General features: G+C 39.3%; 1 protein-coding gene across 1 annotated transcript in view; it reads right to left on the bottom strand.

Moving 5' to 3' along the window:
• Positions 1 to 1,993: 1,993 nt before the first annotated feature.
• The window catches only part of XRN2 (5'-3' exoribonuclease 2), a 102,167-nt gene continuing 79,880 nt past the window's right edge, over positions 1,994 to 24,280 (bottom strand). Inside the window, exons 28-31 of the mRNA XM_014519406.2 lie at positions 24,185 to 24,280; positions 15,875 to 15,944; positions 9,402 to 9,546; positions 1,994 to 2,569 (exon numbers count right to left, since the gene is read on the bottom strand). The exon at positions 24,185 to 24,280 is cut by the window's right edge and continues 40 nt beyond it. Of these exons, the coding sequence (XP_014374892.1) occupies positions 2,507 to 2,569; positions 9,402 to 9,546; positions 15,875 to 15,944; positions 24,185 to 24,280 (374 nt within the window). The 3' untranslated portion in view covers positions 1,994 to 2,506. The remainder of the gene's footprint in view (positions 2,570 to 9,401; positions 9,547 to 15,874; positions 15,945 to 24,184) is intronic.

Genomic DNA, 24,280 nt, shown 5'->3' with positions numbered 1-24,280 from the left:
AGGCTGGAGCGGCTCCTGGGGAGCTTGAGCAAGCTCACAGGCAAAGGAGCTAGGATCCACCTCTGGCATGACCCAGCCCCGAAGTCTCACAGCGCCCAGCTCCCAGGAGCGGGGAGAAAAAGTCTGCCCTACTACTCGTGTCAAAGCTCTCAGCCTTATTAGGTTGAAGGCAGCGCTCCGGAGACGCCAGCTTAGTTTTCCCCGGTATTTTGCCCGCAGGAAAAAAAAACCCAGCAAATTTTCCATGGGAAAGACCACACTTTGTTTGATACCACGGATTCCTACACGGAGCCTCTGGATTTACCTGGTAAATCCTGCTTGCACACCAACCAGGGCTGCTAGCACTGCCTGGCCCGGTCGAGAGGATCTCAAGGCAGGCCAGGGGGCCGTGACAGCTTGCTCCGATCACTGACCCATGCAGCCAAACACCTCTCCCAAATCCTTGTTTAAACAGCTATAGTTTAGAGCTGCGGCCAGGAAGTCTAGTGCAGGAAATGTACTGCCCCTGCAGCTTTGGTACTTGGGCACCATTATTGGCTTACCACACACCCTGACCCCTGTGTTAGTGTCATTGTAAGGACAGACTATATATGCACACCCGGGAAAGTCTTGTCCACCTAATAATTGGACCATTTTACCTTCTCATGTACGGCAGGCTTTCATCTCAAATTACTTATCTGATAGGTTTGCTTCACAGAAAGCGATTGCAGTCTTCTAGAGGGAATGGAGGAGCTGCAATAGCCATGGATTGTGCGTGTGACAATACACAGGATAAACCAGATGTATTAATAAACGCACAGCCAATTGTGTTGTCCCCCGCCCCCCACAAGCAAGTGCAAGTCCTGACCATTACATTAGTTAAAGGAAGGCAAATCAGGTATGAAGTCAACTTTCCCTTTGTAGATTTACTCTAAAACTTGAGGTTTGTGTTCACAAGCATTAAATCAAAGCATCCTGCATTTTTATTTTTAGATTTTATGTTAAAAGCACCCAAATGGGAAAGAACTGTCTTGAGAATAAATTTACAACCTGTATATGTGAGAGAGAACACGCTTACTGCTGCTCTTATCCTGCTTGATAGCAAAATTAATTTTAAAACCAGCCAACAGTTGAATGTAATTTCTTACTCGTCACAGGTGCAATCTGATGGCCTTTACCAGCAAGACAACTCTTTGCATCACAAAGAAATATTCTGCTCCACCCTTAATGACTTGCAAATAATAGATCTAGTTTCAGGATTCCTTCCTCTCAAGGTTATGTTGATCTGGTCTTTTTCCTTGTTCTTGAGGATTAACATCTATGCCCTTGAAGGAGGACACTGCTAAATTGCCTCTACCAGATGGTCCAGGAGAAACTATTTCTGGTAATCTTGTGTAAGACTGAATAAAACTATTTATAAAGGGAAAAAGGCTGTGTGTGTGTGTGTGTGTGTGTGTGTGTGTGTGTGTGTGCGCGCGCGCGCGCACACACACACGTGTATTTAAGAAAAAAATTAAAATGGGATACTTAAATGAAGAACACTATCGAAGTTAAAATATTGTTTATTTAACCAGACTTTCTGTAGTGGGAGCTGAAATCTTTCCTAGTTAAACCCTGAAAAGGTTAAGATTTTTTTTTAAGTCTCTTAGAAAAATATGAAAGCTTATATGGAATTAATTTCCAACTAATTAACAATGACCATGTGTGCATAATTTATTTACATAACAGATACATATTCTGGAGAAGAAAATGATAAACAAGTTAAATACAGCCCATGTTTTAATAAAAAACACTTTTAGGGCAGTCAAATATTTAGCATTTCAGCACACTAAATATAAAACCCTTTGAAAACATACTACTACTACTAATGATATGTAGTTGACCTTCAACTATTTAAGTGAACCTTTGTTTTAAATAACCCAAAGCACAAAAAGTGTTTTCCTGTAAGTTATACCTGTTATAGCATGAATAATGTAAAAGGCACCAAAAAGAGGCAAGAACAAAGCACAAAAGGTTATAAAAGTTGAAATATTTTTACTTTGAAATCCAGAAATCAAACTGTTGTGAAACAAGTACATCAATGAAGTGTTCTTAAAAGGAATACCAACAAAAGCATATCATTAAAACATTGCATTTCCTAGACTGCCTGTTGTACCTATCCTCAGAGTTATTAACATCCAGCTTTTCTTATTCTTTAAAAAAATCAGTTTCTATTTTCAGACTTATGCTGTGAACTAAAGCATATCTGGATTTAAAATTCACAGACATAATTAAGCATATAATCACGTCATAAAACAGCAATACTCTTACTTCATCAAAATGTCTCTCAGGCAAATTAGCAAATCTAGTTTACTTGTATTCTAAAGTACAGTGTTTTGAAGCAACATAACCCCCCATCACTTTTCAGTAAGAAATGTACACAATTAAAACAAATATTGTAGTTTAAAAACTACTCAGATGTTTCTTAAACGTGTCTCATTTCCACAGCTACTGTAAAACCAGATTTTTATGATGGAAAACTTCAAGACTAATTCCAGTTGTATCTTCCAGCGGGAGGTGGTAATGGGTAGGGCCTCCCGGGGCCATATCCCTGTAAACAAACAAAAGCAAGCATTTATTTGCTGGATTAGTGACAGTAAATAAGTTAGCCTAGCTTCAAGCAAAAATGGAACAATGCATCCTTTACACAGAAAGGTACCACAGAAAGAGCTAAACGTCTTCGAATGGTGTTTGCAGATGCTCTCCTGGGTAGACACGCTTCAGTTTATATAAAGAGAGTGAGCTGGATACAACACTGGTCTCACCATTTTAAACATGTGCTGAAAAAGATGGAATAATCCTAAATAAGAAGCCAGTAAGTTAAAAGACAGCTCTAAGTAATTTATTTGAGCTGGAAATATAATGGCTTGGTATTCTCTTGTCAATAGTGCTGGAAGTTAGAAGCTTAAAAAGGGGGGGGGGGGGGGGGGGGGGGGGGGGGGGGGGGGGGGGGGGGGGGGGGGGGGGGGGGGCTAGCAACAGGGTTTGAAAAGCAAATTTTGCATGTAAAAACAAAAAAACCCTAGGTTCTGTATTACACTTTAAGAGTTAAGTTTTTACCTTAGTTGCATTATCAATTTATCCATTTTTTCCACTTAAGTGCAACTTTTTGTATATTATAAATTGTAAGATGATCTTCTGCTACAACAAAACAGGAACTATTACTGATACAAATGGAAGGAATTTTCTCGTGAAGATGTACTTTTGTAATAGCGTTGGCTGGTTTTGCTCATTAGTGCAATTTCAGATTCTAGGCTGCATGATAAAAGTGCATGTCAACAGGCTGAGTATTGAGAGAAAAGTTCTCTTCCTGGAAGTGCTTACCATTTGGATACAAATTTGCACTGTGCACAGTTGTGATACCCTCTATGTCAAATGACTGGCTGTATGGGTACCTTAATGGGACAGTCAACTTTAAACTAATTTCAAATGATTCCAAGCAACTTTTCTTTGGTCTCTCTCTCAGGATTAGTGATTTGCCTCTACAATTTCATTTCTGTGTCGTTTGAGAAACTGTATAGCCAGTCTTTTCCTTTAGAGCAGAGGTGTTAAACATTCAGCCCTCAAGGCTGGATGCAGCTGCTCTATCCAGCCCACCAGGCTATACAAGTTGTCAATGGTTAGGAGGGGATGAGGTCTGCTGCAGAATCCTGGGCCCTCGGCAGCAAATGGGTAAGCAAGGGCTGTGCTAATACAGCCCTGCTTGCCTTACGACCATTGGCCTCGCTGTAGCTGCTCTGTGCCCAATCCAGTCTGTGACAAGCCTTGCAGTGTGGGGAACAGGATGAGTCTAACATTCCTGTCCTAGTGCAAGGTTTTCTCCAGACTCTTCCATGAGTCCTTAGGAACAAGCAAAACTAAGCTGAGCTAGAAGAGGCAGCAGGCAAACAGATGAAAAAGGAAAACAGGAGGATGGGTTGGCCTGAACATATCCTTCTGCTCCAAGTAGCCAAAGAACTTTTTCTAACATCACTCCCTATGCTTTTGAAGTAACACAGAAAAGTTCAGGACATGCTGATTTAAAAAAAAAAATTTTTTTTTTTTTAAAGTTAATTAAAAAAAAATACAAGTTGCCACATTCCTTTCAAAAGCAGTATAGCATGGCTTCTCTTGCTTTTCTGAAATGTATAATTCAATCTAGGAAGCTGATGCAGTTGCACAGGCATCATAATGTTTAATTCTTGCATTATTATAAGCTAGATGCTAAACGCTCAATAGATGAACAGTCCAACACACTTTTTATTCAGAATTCTGGTACGCTTGTAAGACAGTGATAAATCTCTGCTACAACAGAGGTTTAGAACAGCTTTAATGCATTTCCTCTGTTACTATAACGGGTTCAACAGTGTGTTTATTAACCCCTTCAGGCTATGCTCTGCTTACGAGTAAGAAGTTCAGCATGAGTACCTGCACCATTTCCATTTTAATCCTCTCAAGTCTTCATAGCTTAGTGTTACCAAATTTCAGGTACTGTTTTGCACTTCTACAACTCTAGGGTGTCTTAGTCTTACAAAAGTATTTAGCAGTCCGAAGGCAATAATCTTAACTAGACATTCACTACGTAATCATTAAAATTGGAGATACAAACCTTCTTTTTAAAAAGCAGCTTAATCTCCACACCCCCCCCCCCCCCCCCCCACAAAATCTTTATGTCAATTTCTCTCCTGTATTTTTAAGAAAGCAGGTTGTTTTCATGGCTAGAAATCAGTCCCCCCCTCACATATTTCACATTCAAACCTTAACAGGAATTCTGTCACCCCTAAGATTTATCTTATACCAGGTTGGAAAGTAAAGTTAAGTCCTGGACTAGTTCAATCCATTCTACTGATTTTTGAAATTTTATAATCAACCCCCACCCCCCTCCATATATGAAGAAATGTAGAAGTTTGTCCCTGAGTACACAAATAGTTTTATGAGATGCACCATCTTCATTCACTCCTGCATACCTTTAATATTTTGTGCACCTTGACATTAAATACATAGTCAACACTGGCTGCGTCTACACAAGATGCTTACTATGCAGCAGCCCGTTACTACTGTGCAGTAAGTGTCACTAGGCAACTGTGCCAGGATGCTACTGCACATTAACACCGATCACTGCGCAGTCATTTAGTATCTGCATAACTAAGTACTAAATGACTGCACAGTAACAACTGCAGAGTCAGCGTCTCATTAGATGTGGCCACTAAATAATATGGGATTGAGTAGCAAATGTGCTGATGACACCAAGTTGGGTGAAAATGCAGTACTCCAGAAGGCAGGGCTAGGATCCAGAATTACATGGATAGACTGTGCAAATATTCCACAACCAATCCAATGAGATTCAACAAGGATGAGCACAAAAGGTCTGTCCTAGGGATGGAATAATTGAATGCACAGATACAGATTTGGGAATGACTGCCCAGGCGGCAGTACTGCAGAGAAAGACCTTGGGATTACAGTGGACCATAAGATGAACAGGAGCCAACAGTGCTCTTTTTGCCGAATAAGCTAACAGCATACTGGGTTGTATTAACATGAACGTCACTTACGAATCAAGGGAAGTGATTCTTCCACTCTATTCAGCACTCATGGGGCCACACATGGAATAGTGTTCCCACACTTCAAGAAGGATGTGCACAATTTGGAAAGAGTCCAACACAGAGCAACAGTAATGATTAGGGAACCAAGAGGCAAGACTTATATGAGGAAAGTCTATATAACCCTAGTTTTTCAGCTTGAGAAATTGAAGACTGAGGGGGGGGATTTGATAACAGTGTTCAAGTACCTGAAGTTTGATTAAAGAGAGGGTGGAGATGGGTTTTTGTCTGTGGCTGTAGGGGACAGAACTAGAAGCAATGGCCTCAAACTCCAGCAGAGGAAATTTAGGTTGGGGATCAAAAGGAACGTTCTGACTATGACGGTGGTCAAGCACTGGAACAGGCGACTTACAGAAACTGTAGATTTTCCATACTTGGAAGTTTTCAAGAGCATATTAGACAAGATACTTGGCTGGGGCCTTGAGCAGGGAGCTGGACTAGATGACCTTATGAGGTCCCTTCCAGCCCTACTTTCCTATGATCCCACTGCCATTTTCCCTTTTGCAAAGAGATCCAATTGCTCTGGGACAAGGGAGCAGTTTGCATTGAAGATACTCTGCATGCAAGCTCCAGTTTGGAAGGCCTATTTGAATGTCCCTCCCTGAGCCCTGACTGCATGAAAACATCTAATTAATTTATCCTCATCATCACAACAGCTCATTAGCTGCTGACAGACCTTAAAAGAAACACAAACAAAACACAAAACAGTGCTTTATCAGAAGAGGAAACCCATTAGTTTGACCAAGCTCCCCAGTGTCTGTATAGATTGGGCATTTCAGCAGGGGGTTTTGGCTTTTTTATCTAAAGTTGATTCAATCAGCTATTAGATAAAAAGGCCAAAAAGCCCTGCTGAAATGCCCAATCTATACAGACCTTGGGTGAGTCAGGTGTAACTAATGTGATGACTCTTCTGGGCATGCACTGTGCTTGGTGTGGGGACACGCCAAGCTTAAAGTAAAGCGCCCCTTTTTTTTCCCATGTCTGTAGGCAGCCATTATGAATTTAAATCCATTTGCATCTATTCTTTAGTTTCACAACTCTGGTGAACACATTTTATATAATCGCATGAGAGATTTTGCAAACTTCATTCTGTCCTTAAAATCTGCCAATACACACCTCTTAGTCAAATTTAGCCACTATGTTTAAGGACTGTGGTGTTGTTTAAGGGGTTTCAAACACCACCATATTTCAAATATGGGTTAAGCAGTTTAATTACTTGGCTAGAATTCTAACCCTAAGCTAGAACTCTTTCTTCAAATAAAACTACTCAACTTGGTTCAGTCACAGTTAAGTACAATTTGGTTTGACTACAGCTGAGTTTCAACTGCTGTAGGCATGCTTGTTACACTATTAAGGGGCCAACCATGATGTTCCTTCTCTCTTTTATTGCCTCCAAACCATAGAAGCAGCCTGAGCTAAAGTCTTAACCAACTGAGTCTTTACAAGCTTTCTCTGAACTGAAGATATTTTAACAAATTCCCCGTTGCTAAAATGGGCTAAATGAACAGGAGCTGAAGAGTAACTGGCTACAGATGTTTCCTGCATCATCCTGTAACCTTGCAGCTCCAATAGATGAAAATAGAGTTGGCAGCTGGCAGGCTCTCCCTCCTGGGCTCTTAACATCATGTACATTTAATTCAGCCGAACCAGCCTTAGCAATGGTGGAAATTTTTTCAGAAAAATTCCCCTAAAGGAGACAAGGCTGAAGTAGCTTTATCATGATCACAAATGGGCTGACGTTGCATATGAAACGGCTTTTTTTGAGTGACATTTTAAAACGGAGACATTTGGATGGAAAAATAAGTAACTTGCATATGGCTAGCAGAGGCTCTCAAAAATACATTGTGCTGGTACATGGCATTTGATATATGAACTGCTTTAACAGTCACTTATAAATTTAACTGTAGTTATACCCAGAACATACAGGCAAGAATGAGCTGTCACAAAAGAAACAGGAAAGGAAGTGGATCGGAAGCCACAGTGGGACATTTATAGTAGAAAACACCATATCATAACTGTAAAGTGTTCTACATAGGCTTGTGGATTAACACAAGATAAACTATATTTAAAAGGAAGTTTTCAGAACCAATGCATGAGTTTCGTCATTAGACACTGAAAGGTATTTTAGATGCCATACTGGATAATCAGCTCCAGAACATTATCAGGATCACAATTGTTTGTTTGCTTTTAAAAAAAATAAAATTTAAAAACACACATTTCTAAAGAAGGAAATCATATAAAGATTAGAAAATTAACCCACATATTACTATATTTTCAAGTATACAACATGCACCTTATGTGGGGCAAAAACAGCTGCTGGAATATGCAGTGCGGATTCTATATGAGACATGGTAAGAGCAAAACAATGAGCAGGCTCAGCTTCCTAGCTGCTGCTACTTGGTTAGTTACTACATGGCAAGAATTTTTTCCCTTGTTCTGCCTTTCAAAAACAAAGGTGCATATTTTATTCCAGGGCATGCTGAATGCAAGAAAGTATGTTAGACTACTATCCGTAATTCTCATTCTTGGGTGCTAGCTGCAAGCAAAGCCAAACTCCATGGAAATGAGGCAGAGGCAAGCCTTTTTATTTTTAACAGAGCACAACTTGGTTTCCATGTGAAGTCTTAGGACACAGCTCTGGTGTCCACGGGCTTAGACTTTCCCTTCCCTGTTACTCTAGCTGCTGGCTGGGAATCTTCTTGCCTCAAGTCTATGAGCATCAGGAATGCACTACAAGCAGTGTAATATTTATCATCACCATTTCTGTACCCAAACTTTTCAGTATTGCTATGCACACCTTGATGTGCTATTTATTGGAAGGGTGGAGGAGTACAGGAAGACTTAAGAAGGATTGCAATTGATGTTTTAGGTCTGCAGTGATTGCTGATTGTGGGGTTTATTTCATTTTTTTTTTTAAACAGTGATGGCAAGGCCATATAGAGCTTAGAAAGGGGCTACTTGCTTATTTAAACCAAACAAGTAAATAAATGGTATATGCACCTGTATATTTATAATCATTTTTGGCTTTTATATAGGCTAACATGTAAACAGCCTTCCATGCAAGACAGTGGGAACCAACCATATTGGCAGGGATACCATAAATTAGCTCTGTACCCTCCCTGAGTGCCATACCAATCCTCTTGTACTGCCTGCTTTGCCTGCTGCTCCCTACCCTGTGCTCCCCGACTGATCCGCTGCTCTATCTGCCCTTGTGCTGCCTGTCCCCTCCTTGATCTGATGCCTGCCACACAGAGGCTGTCCATTCCACTTGTTGCACCCAGGCTGCTGGTTGGCCATCCCTGATCTAAGTCAAATTAGTATTTCATGTCTGAGAAAAGACACACAAAGTCTGACTGTGGAAACGTTAAACATGGAATTTGTATAATGTTTTTAATTCACTCATAAGGACATGTTAGATTCAACTCCCTCAAATGTCTCACTTTTATTGTATTTAAAAATAGGACTTTCTACCTGGAAGAAATATTCATGCTAAAGCTAGAGCTACACTGCAATACTAAATACTATAACAGTATGTGTCAGCACATACAAACTAGCTTTAAAAACAAGGGCAGTAAAGAGATGGTAGAATGGGCTTCAGTCACCAGAGTGAGTCAAAGCAAGGGTATCTGGTGAGTCTGCGCTGAACTCCACACCCCTGCACCTCTCTGGTACTGGAACCCAAGCTAATTTGGGTATGGCTAGCTGGGCTGCACTTCACACCTCCTCAGTGCAGTGCAGGCAGGTTTATACTTCATCTTTTAAAAACATAAATGATTTGGGAGAAAAGAGCATACAAATCTTTACCTGTCTTCCCCTATCCATCCGATCCTCAGGTCTCTGTGGGTAATTCATTGGTCCACCTACTCCTTGATACTGATTTTGTTGGAATGCTGCATTTTGGGATTGTACCATGCGGTTCCACGCTAGAAGAGGAGCAGCCCCAGAACTCCTGTGCAAAGAACAGATGGATTACAGCATGTTATTCACATACATATAACATAGTATATTATCATATTCGTATTATGTACAGGGTTCCCTATGGCATAGCCTAAGCTTTTAGATGCCGGTAAAGCTATTTGATTGGCTTCAGATTTACTGCACAATCCCACTGTATTTTCTGCACGGCCATATTAAATATGCAAGAGTTCAGTGCCTCAGATATAAATTTGTTTCACACTGGACAAGGAAAGAAAAGGTTTGCAGTTTTTCTAACTTTTAGAAGGTATTTATGCCCTGGTTCCTTCTCTGTAGTTTGTGCCAGAGTGAAAAGAAATATTCTTCTAAAAATGAGTTTCAAATTCAATTCTACTAGTAAGAGATTTTTTCAGAAGCCCCGAAAGGATTTTTCTCAACTTGAATTTAAGGTAGGTTTGCCAGCCTGTTTGCAGTGACCTCAAATGTATATTTAAAACACAGTATTACCAACTTAGCTAAATGTAATACACTATCCAAAGAGTAAACATGTGCAGCACGGGAGAATGAGGCTTTATTTTCTAAATGTCCGGACTCTTTCTGTGAGTCCATTCTTTCTAGTTAATTGCAGGTTGCAAATGAATTCTTACTGTGGAGTATTTTGAATCTAGGGTAGGGGCCTTGGCTGTTTTTTCCCATCCATTATTCTGCTCAATATGTCAGAAGGTCTGATCGGGAAGAAACCTTTTCAAGTTCTATTGATGCAGTTTTCAATTGACCATGGTGACCTAGCAACATAAGCACTAATTGGCTTGGACTGACTGACATTTGGTGTACAGTTTATATGGGAACACAAATTCAACATCTATTATAACCTAGTTTGTCATCCTAGATTACTAGCAGGAAGAAATGTTTTAATTGCCTTCAAGTACCCATTCTACCATTAGAATTATAAAGCAACAGGTATAATACATAAAATCATTGTTTGATTAAAAATATTTAGAAAAATGATACAGCCATGATATAGTTCCCCAAAGCTAAGCACTGCTCAGGATATAAATTCTCCATTCTCTGGGACTACTCAAAATCCACCTATTTTCTGCAGAAAATTTGTCTCAGTGTCATGGGAAGGAAAGGGAAGAAATATTAATTACAGAATTAGATATTACTGAACAAGTTTCATATAAAGAAACCTACCTCCTTAAATCTGGTTCGGAAGATGTGTATTAGTTAGCCTACATAGCTGAAATTCGTTTTCTTGAAATGTAACATCCAAGGAAAATTTTAAAATACCTAAATATTATTTGGACAACAGGTGTGTTTGTACGTTATTTAATAAACAGTCACTGCACACTTTTAATTGTACATTACTTACAGAGACACTGACTTCAATACCACTTCCCTTGTCTTTAGAGACAGGTTTCATTTGATTAAGGAGACAGACTGATGGGAGTTCTACTGAGGTTGATGAAGTTGTTGCGAGGCTAAATTTGAGTCTTCTTTCCCCCCCCAAAACGAGCACTCAAGGTTTTAAAAAGGCGATCACTTTCTCTTTCTTGAAGTTCATACCAAGCACACTACATGTAGCCACCTGTACAAAAGCTGGCAAGCAAGACTGGGAGTTACTGAGGGGTGGGAGGGAAGAGGAGAGGAAATGCTTTAATGAGAATGTCCCTGACAGGAATGGAGAGAAGGTCTGCGTAATGATAGTGTACTGGATTTGACAAGCTGTTTCAGAAAGCCCAATTGGCAAATATAACAAAATGGGAAAAAGTACATATTTAAAGACTGCTTTCATGTTTAAATTCCTATTCCCATTCATTTCAGGTTTCCACTGTAAAAGCAAAGCATTATGACTGCTTTGTCTTGTCAGATTTTAAGGACAGCCGTAATGTTCAAAACAAAAGCAATAAGAACTCTTGCCATCCACTGAGATGAAAGAACTAGGTTCCTATTGGAAAGCAAGAGTCTTTCATGCTGGTGCACAGTTGGCACTTACAATATGCAAAATGTACTTACTGAAACCAAACCAAACATTGCACAAAAGAAAACATTAATTACTGCTGAATTGTATTCTTTTTGCTGATTTTCCATCTCATGCAGCTGACTATGAATACACAAAATGTTATCTGAATTATGTATTAGAGCAAAACTGTAACTACCTGAACAAAAAAATCAATGGATGTTTGTGTGCTTAAACCTGGAAAATTCAAGATCACACAGCAATGCAAACAAGACACTCATTTATCTTGCCTGAATACATGTGCTCTAACATTTTTATTTCATTTTTCTGGGAACCTACTCTTATCTTTAGGTAGACTTAAAGTATATCCTTTTCTGTCACAGATCCACCATTGTGATGGACAGGGTAAATTGCATTAAAGTATTCAGAACATCAGTGTAACATTAATTCTGGACTTTCATTACCAAGCAGAATGAACAATTTCATTTCTGTGAATTAATATGAAGCCCCTTTGCATATAAAGATGATATGGGCTGAAAATTCTGCAAGGTTTCTATCATCAATCAAAGTTTTAAAAGCAAAATTTTCATTCAAGATCACTGCTGCAATTCTATGCAAATACAAAGGGATGAGGGTTAAGTTACTACTTTGTAACTAAAGGTGGCCCAGAATGAAAAGTGAAGTGAAGTTGTTCAGGAAGGAGTACAATAATAATTACCTCTTTAGGCATTTATGCCCTCAGGCTGCTTCCCAATTAAACAGTCAACATGTTGGTTTTTAAAAGCAGCCATTATAACTGTGCAGTAACTATTCACAAGGATTTTTGCGATTCACCATGACTGCACACAGGATAAGAGTTAAAAATATTTTTATATTACGCAACAGTACACCCATTTCTGTAGTATCACTTTTCTATGTGTTAGGATACAGTGACAACCTACTGTTACTATTCCATGTTTCAGAAGTCAGTTGATTTCTGATTTCTGTTGTTTTCAAGCTACTGTAGAAATGAAATGTACACTTAGCTATTAAGCCTCAGTTAAATTCAGTAAGTTAAACAATTACAGGGCATTTAGTATCTTCATAATGCTGTACAAGTACCCTAATACTAAAAGCAAAAAAAACAGTCTTCCTTTCTGCCCGTAATTCACTAAATTATGTACCATATTGTAGAGGTACTCTAATACTAAAAGCAAGAAATCTGAGCCTCCAGCTCTCTCTCCATCTGGTCCTTAATTCACTAAATTATGTATTGAACCTGTATCCTAAAATGGTATTAATGCAAAATTAAAGTTGAGATTTTAATCCGACAAACAAAGTCAGGAAATTAAGTTTCAGTTCCCTCAGGAACCAAATTTGGTGCCTTGTACCTATGTATCACTACAGGACCTAGGCTGCGTCTTAGCAAGGCTATGTAACATTGTCACACCAATGCATGGTTCTCTGTGGAATTATGTCTGGTTCTAGTGACTAGCTTATTCAAATACACTACCCACTGCTGCATATAATAAAAATAAAAGGAATCAAACTAGTATATATGTACAGGGTGCAGTTAGCAAGCTTACCTTAGAGCAAGCGTTATAGTATAAAGACATATGCATATATTCCAGTTTCAGTTTTCAGTGTAAGTCTTATCCAAGCACACACAGTAGAACTACCTTAAATTCAGGTTGAGATGTATGCAAATTATGTTATCAACATTCATTCACAGAGCAATGACAGCATTTTCTTCCCTCAAGCATAAGGAAGTGAGGGTTAAACCTAGATCTCCCTCAAACCTAGGAAACTTGACCACCGAGGGCAGCAGGTAACAGATGTAAAAAAACTTTGAAAACTAACAGAAAGTCTTCTCAGGTGTACACTAAGTATTAGCATAGGCTATAAAATAACTTAGTACCAGAAGAGAACAGATCAGCCAAACCATTTGTAAGCATGAAGCAGCTGTTTTGTTCACAATTATAAAAATCACAGGAAGTTAATTTACTCTCCATCCATCATGTCCCAAGCTTGAAAAAAAAAAAAAAAAATGTTAACTCAGGTGACAACTTATTTCGATTGTGATGTACAAGCTGTTTCCAGTACTTATTTTTCCCGCCTGTGTTCCAGCTCCATCCACATTTACCCCAAATGCAACAAGTACCCGAGGAAACTTTCAGCCAGCTTCCTTGACATTTCAAAAATTTTCCTGACAGAGATGGGGCTCTACTCGCATTCCTCTGGCTGCTCCAAACCAGAGAGGTTCCAATCTCCTCCTGACTACTTCAGATTAAGAGGCTAATCACTTCCCCATTTGCACCAAGCAAGGCCAGCAAGAAACCCTGTACTAAACAGAAGTAGATTGTGACCAGCAGCCTTCTAACATTACAGGAACGTGTTGCTTCTGTCCTGCCAGGTAACTACCCAGAGGTTGAAAACGTCTTATGATGGAATATATACACAGACTGTATTAAAACAACATCTAATTCAATCAACTCCACCCAATCCCAAGATTATAAGAACTGGCAGATGAGTTTATTTCAATATGCAAACAGAAATCAGTGACAAGTAATTCCACGACAATGCTCAGCATGTGTTAAACACTATCTTCAAAAATATGGTCAAATTATTTATTCTCACTGAAGGCTAAAACTGGCAAGCTGATGATTTGCATAAGCCAAATGAGAGGTATACAAATTATCGTCTGAAAAATTGTTGAATTGTGAACAATAAGATCTTATTTTCATTCAAAAAGTTGGAAGCACATTCCTTCGCGGTTCATATCCCAGAAATGTTCCTTTCTAGGATAAGCCGTAACAGGAAGAACTTTGGTCCCATAAAGGAATAAAAGAAAGATTAAAATATGTATGTAAAGGACTGGATGGTGATCTCCAGTAACATCACAAACAACACTGCAGTAGTTACAGTACCTTGGATAAGTTAACGGGAGAATGACACAATAGTACACTACACTCTACGACCGTACTACAAAAAGGTAGTACATTTTTAAATACTTAAAGAAAATCATGCCCTCTTTCTCCACTATTGTAAAAGCAAGCCATTGAATAACCTTGCGACTATAGTATGCACATATGGCACAGTATTTGAAGAAGTGAAGCGGAACATAGTATAATGTTGGGAAAAGAGCATTTCAGCTTAATTATCCAATTTATATTTGAATCACTGAACCACTACACTTTACCAAAAAAAGCAAACCCAAAGAATGACAGAATCATAGAGTTCTAATATGGTAAAAAGTAGTAAGCCAACGTCATATTTTCTTAAAAACTAAAACAGCAGCAACAAAAGCAACATTTTCTGAATTTACAGTTATTGAGATCAGGATTAGAAATTAAAAATACATTGCTGAGCACAATGCTGAAAATAAAGAAAGAATGTTAATGTGGTGTCTCACATTACATGTCATGTAAGAGGGAACTGGACTGATTTCAACAGGGATAAAAATGGTTGCCATGGAAGGCGTAATTGTAAAGAGCCCAATAACCTCTCTACCCTAATCTGATTTTTTTCAGCATTACCGCTGTAAGCAAAAACAGCATGTGCAAAAGTTAGTGCTCATCTTAAATTTGTACTTCTAAATAAGAAGTCACAAAATCTAATTTTTCATAGGGTTCACAGATATCTTGGAGTTTATAAAGTCTATCTGACTTAAGGCCGCACAACTTATCAATGAAGGAACACATGTAAAACATCCCTTATTACCAAACCATGTCACATTCTTTCTATTCCATGGTACTTATTGGACTGCAGATTCCATAATCCTCCTCTGAGTCCCTTCTGCATTTAATTTAGTTCAGTCTTAAGTAGTTAAAGAAACTGTTTTCAGTGGCAACTAATAACTACTGACCTACAGTGACACTGCCCTACAATAGGCTTGTCAGGCCTGAAAAAGTTGCACCAAAGAAGCTGATTAGGACTTCAAGAGGTTTGTAGCAAGAATCAATGGCTGGTCTGTACTAATGCTGTGGTTCCAGCACAGAAATGATAAAAGTGGAACACCATTAGTTATGCCTCATTAAGCTCCACAACCCTCCTAAAAAGAAATTTGTTTAGCCTGTCCAAAATCTAATGCAGTTTTAAGCTCTCTGTGTTGAATTTCATAGTATCTCAAAGGCTTCAATAAGATAAAGGCCAAAGAACCAAGAACGGTACCAAAGCATCAACGGTAAAGTTAATTTTGAAGTTTCTGATTTTTAATGGAAAGTGGTTTTATTCCCTTTTTTTCCTACACAAAGCACTCATCCCTTTTAAATAAATAAATCATGGACCATACATCAACCTTATATCCATAGTTAATTTAAACAGAAAATTAAAAGCCCAATTCAAAACAAATAAAACCACACAATATTACAAGCTCTGAGGAAGCTCCACACTGCCCCTTTTTATAAAATTTAGATTGCCATACCTGTCATATCTCTGTGGTGGCTGCTGAAACAAAGGTGTAGGCCCTCTCCATGACTCTGGAGGCCTGAGATCTGCATAGTAAAACAAAAAATATTGTTTCTTTCTAATCAAATTAAGACGACTTGTTTTCAATACAAGAAGAAGATGATACTTAAAAGTTGTGCTCCGGTTATCTTAGGTTTTGAAAGGTTCATGAGAATAAAGAAAAAACCCAAGCTGGGCTTGCTGCCTACTATTATTGTCAGGTCAAATTCTATTGAATTAAATTGATGCAACTGTAGACTAATTACACTGATGCGACACTGGCTTCATGCAGGTGAAAATACAGAATTCAGCACTTAATATGCCTAGGAGAAAGTTACATTTCAGGAACAAGGTGGAAAAATTACAACTGCAGAGGCTAGTATGTGGGTTAAGATTTTAAGCCCTAGAAAGATAAATTTTCTTGGATTTTTAAAACAAAAAAACACCAACCACCCCCCCCTCCCCTTCCCTCCTCCCAAAGCCATGTGATCACTGGCTGAAAGATTTTCAAAGTTGTGATAATGTTTAGAATTATTACATCTGTCAATAACAGAGTACATGCACACAGTGTGTAACACTGATGTGATTTCTTTCCTTTATTACTGAAAAAAATATAGTAACTCATTATCTACTGAGAAATGTATTAATTAGACTGAACTACTTGATGTACAAGCTTCAAAAGAACTTGGCATGGCAAAGTCAACAGGATGGGAAGAGCAAAACAAGATTTGAAGAATAATGTATTTTCAAGTTTATCTGGCTAGCAAAATACTATAATTTACTAGCGGTCACTCTGTATGCAAAGTTAACATACAGAAGGGAAAAATAGATATATATGGCTGAGGACACACAGCACTACAGCAGTAAGAAAGAGTAATGAAACAGACCACCCACTTTTCAACTGTTTTCTCCTAGTCAAACTAACTCTGGGCAAAGATGTAGCAGCAACAACATTGCTCTAACAAGACATGCAATTAAAGAGCTGCTGTTCTTCTAAATAAATTGACCAGTCAACAGGATGAAAGAAACATCTAATCAATAGCTCCATGGTCAGTTCACAACACTTAAATTGTGTATCAATCAAAAGCTTCAGTTTCAGTGACATCTTTGATTATCTTCAATGGTGTTTAAGTGTGACCTAATTTTAACAGCTGTTTCCAGAAGTTGTCTAATGGATATACTGTGATAGGACACCAATACCCTGTTAAACTGTCAATATTCAAGACTTCTCAAAAATCTGCTAGAATATTACATTTCCTTTTTCAACTGCACATAAAATAAGCCAAACACAGGCACAGGGAAATCTGAGCCTTTCTCCTCCTAACTCAGCTGGATTGCTTGCACATTTTAATGGTCTGACCTGAACAGAAACCTTTTATGGCAGCACTTGAGAGAACAGTATATAGCACAGGCAGGTCCTATTGAAGATAACATGGCTCTGCCAGTGGAAATCCATTCTGATCTCCAATGGTTATGCTATTCCTGGTTGGGTTTCCTTTGATCAGAACAAATCATGCACACAGAAAAAACAAAAAATACAAAGTGGCTTGCAGTATGGATAAAATATCCATGGAGGCCTAGATTAGGATCCCATAAACTCACGGTAATCAACTGCTAACTTGAAGATAATCCATTTTATAGATAAGAACATTTTCTTCAGGCCCCACTGAGGGGGTGGGGAGCTTATGGCATCAGTTAAGGCACTGGTGACAGACTAATCTGCAGCACAGGTGCCACAAGTGGCATGAGTAGCTTCCATGTGTGACATGTGGCAGACCGGGGAGGGGGCAGGCAGCACAGCAGCAGATAGGGCAGGAAACAGAAAACAGAGCAGTGGCTCTGGCAGGGAGCACAGGGTAGAGAGCAGCAGATCAGCAGAGAGACCAGGGCAGGGGGCAGAAAGCAGAGCAGTAGATCAGTTAGAGAAAGGGGACTGGAGTGGCACTCTAGGAGGGCAAAGCACCAAATTTGTGGCACACCTGCCAAAAAGGCTGGCTCCCACTGAAGTAGGAAAAGAAAAATATCAGGCTCAAAGTTCAAAGAGCATGGTATATTAGACTGAAGAGGATAAGGAAAGCAGATGTGGTCCCATCATTTGAAGCATTTAAGTTAGGTTTGTAAAAAAGCATTCAAGTATGGATTGCAGGGAACAGTCTTCATTATACTGTCCATCCTTATTTTTCACAATTCATAGATGCAGACCTGCTCATTTTAAAAACTGGGCTGAAAATGAAATATTTAATCCTAAAATACAGAGCTAAACCAAAGCATATGATTCTTATTTCTCTTAGTTAAGGCTGTTCCCCAGGGGGTTCTCATCATCAGTGAAAAACACTGTCCTACTGAAAGAAGCAGTTATGTTCTGAAATCCTTTTGGAACAGAGTACTGCTAGAATATAACTAATCTACCCTTCATTTAAGATAACATTTTGAGGAGGTCCCTAAATCATTAAGGAACAAAGCTTTATTTTCAAAAGCATCTAAATCATTTGGACAGTCCTGACAATTTTCACTTTTTTAAGGCCTACAGAAAAAGACTTGTGTTCATGCCATGACTCAAAAAACATGGTCATCACAATCAAGCACAACAGTTTTATTCTATTTTGGTTACAAAGCTTAAGTATGACAAGCATTAAAGGTAGAAGAACACAAGATGGCTGAGAAAAACCTGTTTTTTTGCTGAACACTTAACCATGCAATCATTTTATAACTGAAGAACCAGTTAAAAAAAGAACATTTACCACATGACCAGCTGAAGTATCAAGGAGTTCCAGTTGCATAAAAAGATGTGATTAAACCAGAGGTTGTATTAAACCTGCTCATTAGTGAAGTTGGGCTTGCACTGAATACAAAACTGAGGTAGTAGCATCGATTTAAAAGCCCAAGAGGTACAACAAAACACTTTGTTTCAAATTATTTTTGTGGAATACATAATTAAGCATATGACAAGCTCCAAGAAACCATGTTTACAAGGTATTCTTGATGTTAAACAGCTGGAGGCCCACAGGATAAGGAACTACATGTGAAACTATACCAACATGAAATTCATTTGTTCGTATTTTAAATTATCCTAAAACATTCTCATCCAAAACAAAGTCTGAAAACAGAAAATAGCTGGCACTGCACCATGACATTCGGTCTCAGTATGTTTTAACAGTCTCTCAAGTTCTTAATTTTTATTTTTAACTCAAAATTAACAGGTAAAACAAATGGAAGAAAGTGCTGGTACACCAGCACTTTCAAGGCAAAATGCAAAACCCATTTTGACACAGCTGTCCCATTGCCATCCCACAAGAACAAAGCAATGTACAAAAATTAAATGCCGTCTTCAGTCTTTGATGATGATATTGAAGAGATCTCTTTACGTGCACCCTTTATAATGTTAGATGCCACTCAGACACAATTATAGTAGGTTCTTTAAGAACTCTGACAGACAGGATTTTTGGGTAATACTGATGACAAAGCCAAGAGTAACAGTAGAGAGTAACAGTGGGAGTTAAGAGGAGAATGAAGAGGAGGACATTCAGACTCCCCCATTCTTAGAATATGGAGAGCAGGGATAAGATTTATACACTCCCACTCTTCAAGGAGATGGGGAAGTTACCCTTTTTTGAGCAGCTAGGAACTAGGCAAGGTCTCCAATTAGTCAGGAAGTTGTGTAGATGAAATAAGTTCTCCTTCCCAGCAAGTTAAAGGCCTACATCTAAGTCAGCATTTATTTATTTATTTATTTAAAGAAGTCTTTTGTACATAAAAACAAGTCCAAGGAGACATTCTCCAGTGAAAACCAAAGGAGTTTGGTCACTACCAGATACAATGAGCATCTATCATATGGACCCTGAATAGTACTAGGTTTGGCATATTGAAAATTGTCACCTTCATCTCCAATGGAAAAATGAGAAAGCAACCCCTCCATCCATCTAATTCTAATCAGGTCTTTGTACAGCCTTGAGGAATGCATGTAGTTTAAGCATTCATAAGCATTAAGCGTTTAAACCAACTTATTACCATATGGCTCTGATAGATGATCAATTTAAGGGAAAAAGCCTGAAACAGTGAATTGCTCTCCAAAAAAGTACAAATAGGAGAGGAAACATGATAGTTATTATTTTCTTTGGTCTGTAAAATTTAGGCATGTCCTAGCACTATAAGGCCATATAAACTGCCTTTTCTGCAGCTCCTCAAGTGACAATTTATCTAATCAGTGTGGCAATCAAAGACAAGATTTCATGTTTACTGATTGCACTAATCAAAATCACTTTTCCAATGCAGCTAATTGACAAGTTTACTGACTGGAATGGAAGTCATAAATCAGATACTCTGGATTGCAGAAACCAAATGTGTCATTCACGCAGAGTGCTACCAAACTGCACTTGACTCCTCCAAGTTATCAGCACACAGACAATTATTCATCAACTGAAAATTGGCACATCAAAGTCAAATCAGAGAACAACAGTAAGAAACACCCAGAACAGGCTCTTGAAAAGGAGGTGGCAGTTTGAGTGACCGCAATGCCCTTCTAGAGTCCAATTTCACTTCATTATAAGTATATATGGCTGTGTATGTGTGTGCACGTATATACATTAATACACATCCACAACTGTATTATACATATGCACACTGAATACAAGGCTGTAAAATGAAAATCTTGCTCAATCTATTCCACAAAATGTCTAAGCCTTAACTGCTTAACTACTCAAAAATTGAAAGTAAGTTTGCATTTTCAGGGCACTTAGCAATTGAATTGCTAACGTCACATGCAACTATTTTCACGTTTCAAGGGCAATCTTCTTGTATCATCTGTGTTCTCTCTTGTACACAAGAGGAGCTTCTTGAATGCGGTCTTGTATAAGTTACAAGATGCCCCATTTAAAACCGTTTCCTTTCCCTCCCTTGTATACGGCTGTCTAGAACTTCCTAGTTGAAGATACTGTTAGAGTCAGAAGAAGTCTTTAAAAACCCTATCTTGTAGGGGTCATCTGACCCCAGCAGTCTTTCCTGCCCAAGGGCAGGGGGGCTGGACCTGATGATCTATAAGGTCCCTTCCAGCCCCTAAAAACTACGAAACTCTGAACAGATGATTTTATTGTTATAGCTTATTTGAGACACCAGGTGAAGAACCTCTCAATTTGTGAGAGGCATCTATCTGCCTGTTCCCTGACAGTTCACAGAAAAGCAATGCTAACTGAACTGTTAGGTTGAGTGATAACAAGAAAATCCTGTCTGGCCTAAACTGGGGCTAGGATCAAAAGAAGGACTGAGGGTTTAAACAGATCTTTCAAACCTGGTTGAAGAGATCTCACTCACATGCAGACAAACAGGAATCAAGATACCCATTGCCATTAATTCTAGTTATAGCAGGACCACATGAACTAAGTATTGAATAGACAGCCCCAAGCTTTTCTGGAGATCTTTTTAGCAGCAGATAAACCTTTCTACTTTGCACAGAACCCTTGCAAGCCATGCTCATTCCAAATGTGATCTTATTAACATAAGCAAAAACAAGCTTTTCTTGGTTTAATTTTACTCTCCATACATCTAAGGCAAGGTTGGTATATCCCTCATTACCAAAGAGGTCCTGAAGTCTTCAGTAATTTGCTACCCTAGTCCGGTAGTTCATAAATCACTCAAGTGCAGTAGAAAGGTCTGAGAAGGACTTCTAAGGCTTAAGTTAATGACATCACCTTGAAGGCCTTGGTATCATCAGATGAAGAGGAGAGAAACGCAAGATGGGAACTATGTAATGAAGAATAAGAAAGAAGTTTTCCATTACCATGGAGAATGTCAGCAATAGGCTGTCTCAAGCCTATGAATACTTTGGAAATGCAGAGCGTGAGGACTCAGCAACATTCTTGCTCTCCCTCACTTTTTGAAAGATTCCTTTATTTACAGTTTAAAGTTCATAACTGCCACTGCATGCCACAAGGGAGATGAACTGAGCTAAGGTATCTACTTAACATTCCCTTTCCCCACACGGTTAGTAAATTGCAGGGAAGCAGAAACCAATCATTGTCCAAGAGAAGATACTGGGAAACCAGAATCAAAGAGGAGGACATCCTGAGGAAAGGAGTAGCCAGCAATCTGCTCAAGACTATCTGCAAGGCCACACCTGCAGAACACACTAAGGCTGCACCATGACTTTTGGAATCAGATGTCCTGTTCGAAACACAGGGACAATCCTTTCTTGGAAAGTGTTGTACTTGCCAGCTACCCAAATCCAAGAGCTCAAGAAACCGTCCTCTATTGTTACTGAAATTCTGAAGTGGTAGAATGGGACTGTTTGAGGGAAAACATAGAGGAAAGTTCCAAGATGACTCCTGAGAAAAAGAGATGAACTGAGATTTAACATCAATCAGTGGATTCAAACATGCACATTTTGAAGTGATGACATATCTGCATATGGAGTGTTTCCTACACAGACAGGTGCTCAGATGTTACGAGGATGTGAGCTACACAAGTAAAAACACTGAGTGATCAGCTCAAAAAGCTCAGAAAAGGCTGAGGTGACTATTTTGAAAGACTTGCTTCAGGGTACTGACACTTTCTTTAGAGACCTGGACTTGTAGTATTCTTAATGGACTAATTACTCCAAGTTTTTTTTCCCTTTTCTTATTGGAGGAATACAAATATATGAAGTTTAAGTTTCATCTAGATTGTAGGTATAGGACAATCATGCATTCCCATTCTTCTCGTCTCATTCTTGCTGTCTCTCTGTGTTTCATTTCTATTCCTGCAAGCATTTAACTTGTCCCAAGTAGTTAGTCCTAGCCTCTCCACATCCCACATGCAACCAGCTTAGTCGCTCAACCCAATGCAAAAAGGTACCATCAGGTCAAGTGCATTGGGTTGAACAACTAAGCTGGTTTATTGATTAGTTACAGGTGGAGCCATGTCAAAGCCATGTCAAAAGTGTTTCAGCAGATGAAGTGAGGATGTGAACAGCATAATAAGCTTGGTATCTATTCCAAATGAAACTTACCGTTCTGTCCCAAGTAGTGTATTCTGTCCTCTTTATTAAATCTCACCAAAGAGCAAATTTTAGGTAACACTGGTGCTAGATAGTAGCACCATGCAACATTTACATCAGAAGCCAGCCACTCCTGATTAATGGAGGGAATGTCTTCCTTTTTCAAGCTACACTGGTAGAAACTATCTTTCTATTTTGCCTCCTACAATTTAAAGAAAAAAAGCCATCAACTGATTTTCTTCAGCAGAGATTCAAAGAGACTGAATCCTGAAACAGGCCGAGTTACAGTGTTACATAGTTTAGGGTTACCATATTTCCAGTATCAAAAAAGAGGACACCTGCGAGGGGGAGGGGAGCAGGAGGGAGGGAGGAGAGGGGGAAGGGGCATATGATTTTGGGGGCAGTGATATGCTCATGCCCTGCCTCTGCCCCTTGCTCCTAAGTCCCTGCCCCCGCAGCCCCCCCTCATTCCCAGCCTACAGCCCCCTGCCCCTCACCAGCCCTGCTGGTGCCCCACACTCTGGACCTGAAGACCCCTGCCACCTCCAGCCCTGCCAGTGCCCCTCACTCCTGACCCGCAGAGCCCTCTAGCCCCCCCAGCCCTGCTGCTCAAGCAGCTCCTGCATGTGCGCGCGCGCGCTCTCTCGCTCGCTCTGAGCAGCTCATGGGCCCCCCAACAGCCAATCACCTTGCTTGCTGCTCCCAGCCGCAAGCAGCCAGCCAGCCTGGAAAAGCAGAGGCAGAGCAAAAACCCGGGCATTTGCTCCCATTTAAAAAAAGAGGCCAAAAAAAGAGGACATGTTTGGGAAAACCCAGATGTATGGTAACCCTAACATAGTTAATACCACTATTTTGGGAGCCAATGTGGAGGAAGGATAGAGGACAACAACAGGAAACTGCAAAAAGCTTCTTTCTGCACCAATCACAGGGTCAATGCTAGCTTCACCACCTTGTGGTACCAGTGCTGTAACACTACATGCTAGTCTGAACATCACAGTAGCAGGAATAGCTATTTCTTCTTCTTTTTTTTTTTTTTAAGTTGTACCCACTACACAACAGGAGAGTGGGAAGCTAGACCAAAAAAACCTGGAAAAGCAGAAAAATAATGCAGGTTTGGCAATATCTAGCCATTACTGAAAAGGTAATTAGTAACAGAAGCTTGGCAAAAAAACCCCAACTCTTAACTTCTACATTAAATAATCCTTTAAACTTTACCAAAATATATAACATGGATTTGTAACAACCAAAGACAACAAATCAAATTAAACCCATCAAACTTGAAAATGCAAGAAAATTTAAAAAAAACAAACCCAAACTTACTTGACAACAATTTAGGAATCTGTGGTTGTCCAGAAAAGAGCGGTCTGTATGGGTTTCCCTGATAAGCTCCAAGAGGGGCTGCACTGCTGTACATTC

The sequence above is a fragment of the Alligator sinensis genome, unplaced genomic scaffold, assembly GCF_000455745.1.
Source record: "Alligator sinensis unplaced genomic scaffold, ASM45574v1 scaffold140_1, whole genome shotgun sequence".
Classification (NCBI taxonomy): domain Eukaryota; kingdom Metazoa; phylum Chordata; order Crocodylia; family Alligatoridae; genus Alligator; species Alligator sinensis.
Note: the sequence above shows the minus strand (reverse complement) of the source record. Positions and strands in the feature narration are given on the sequence as shown.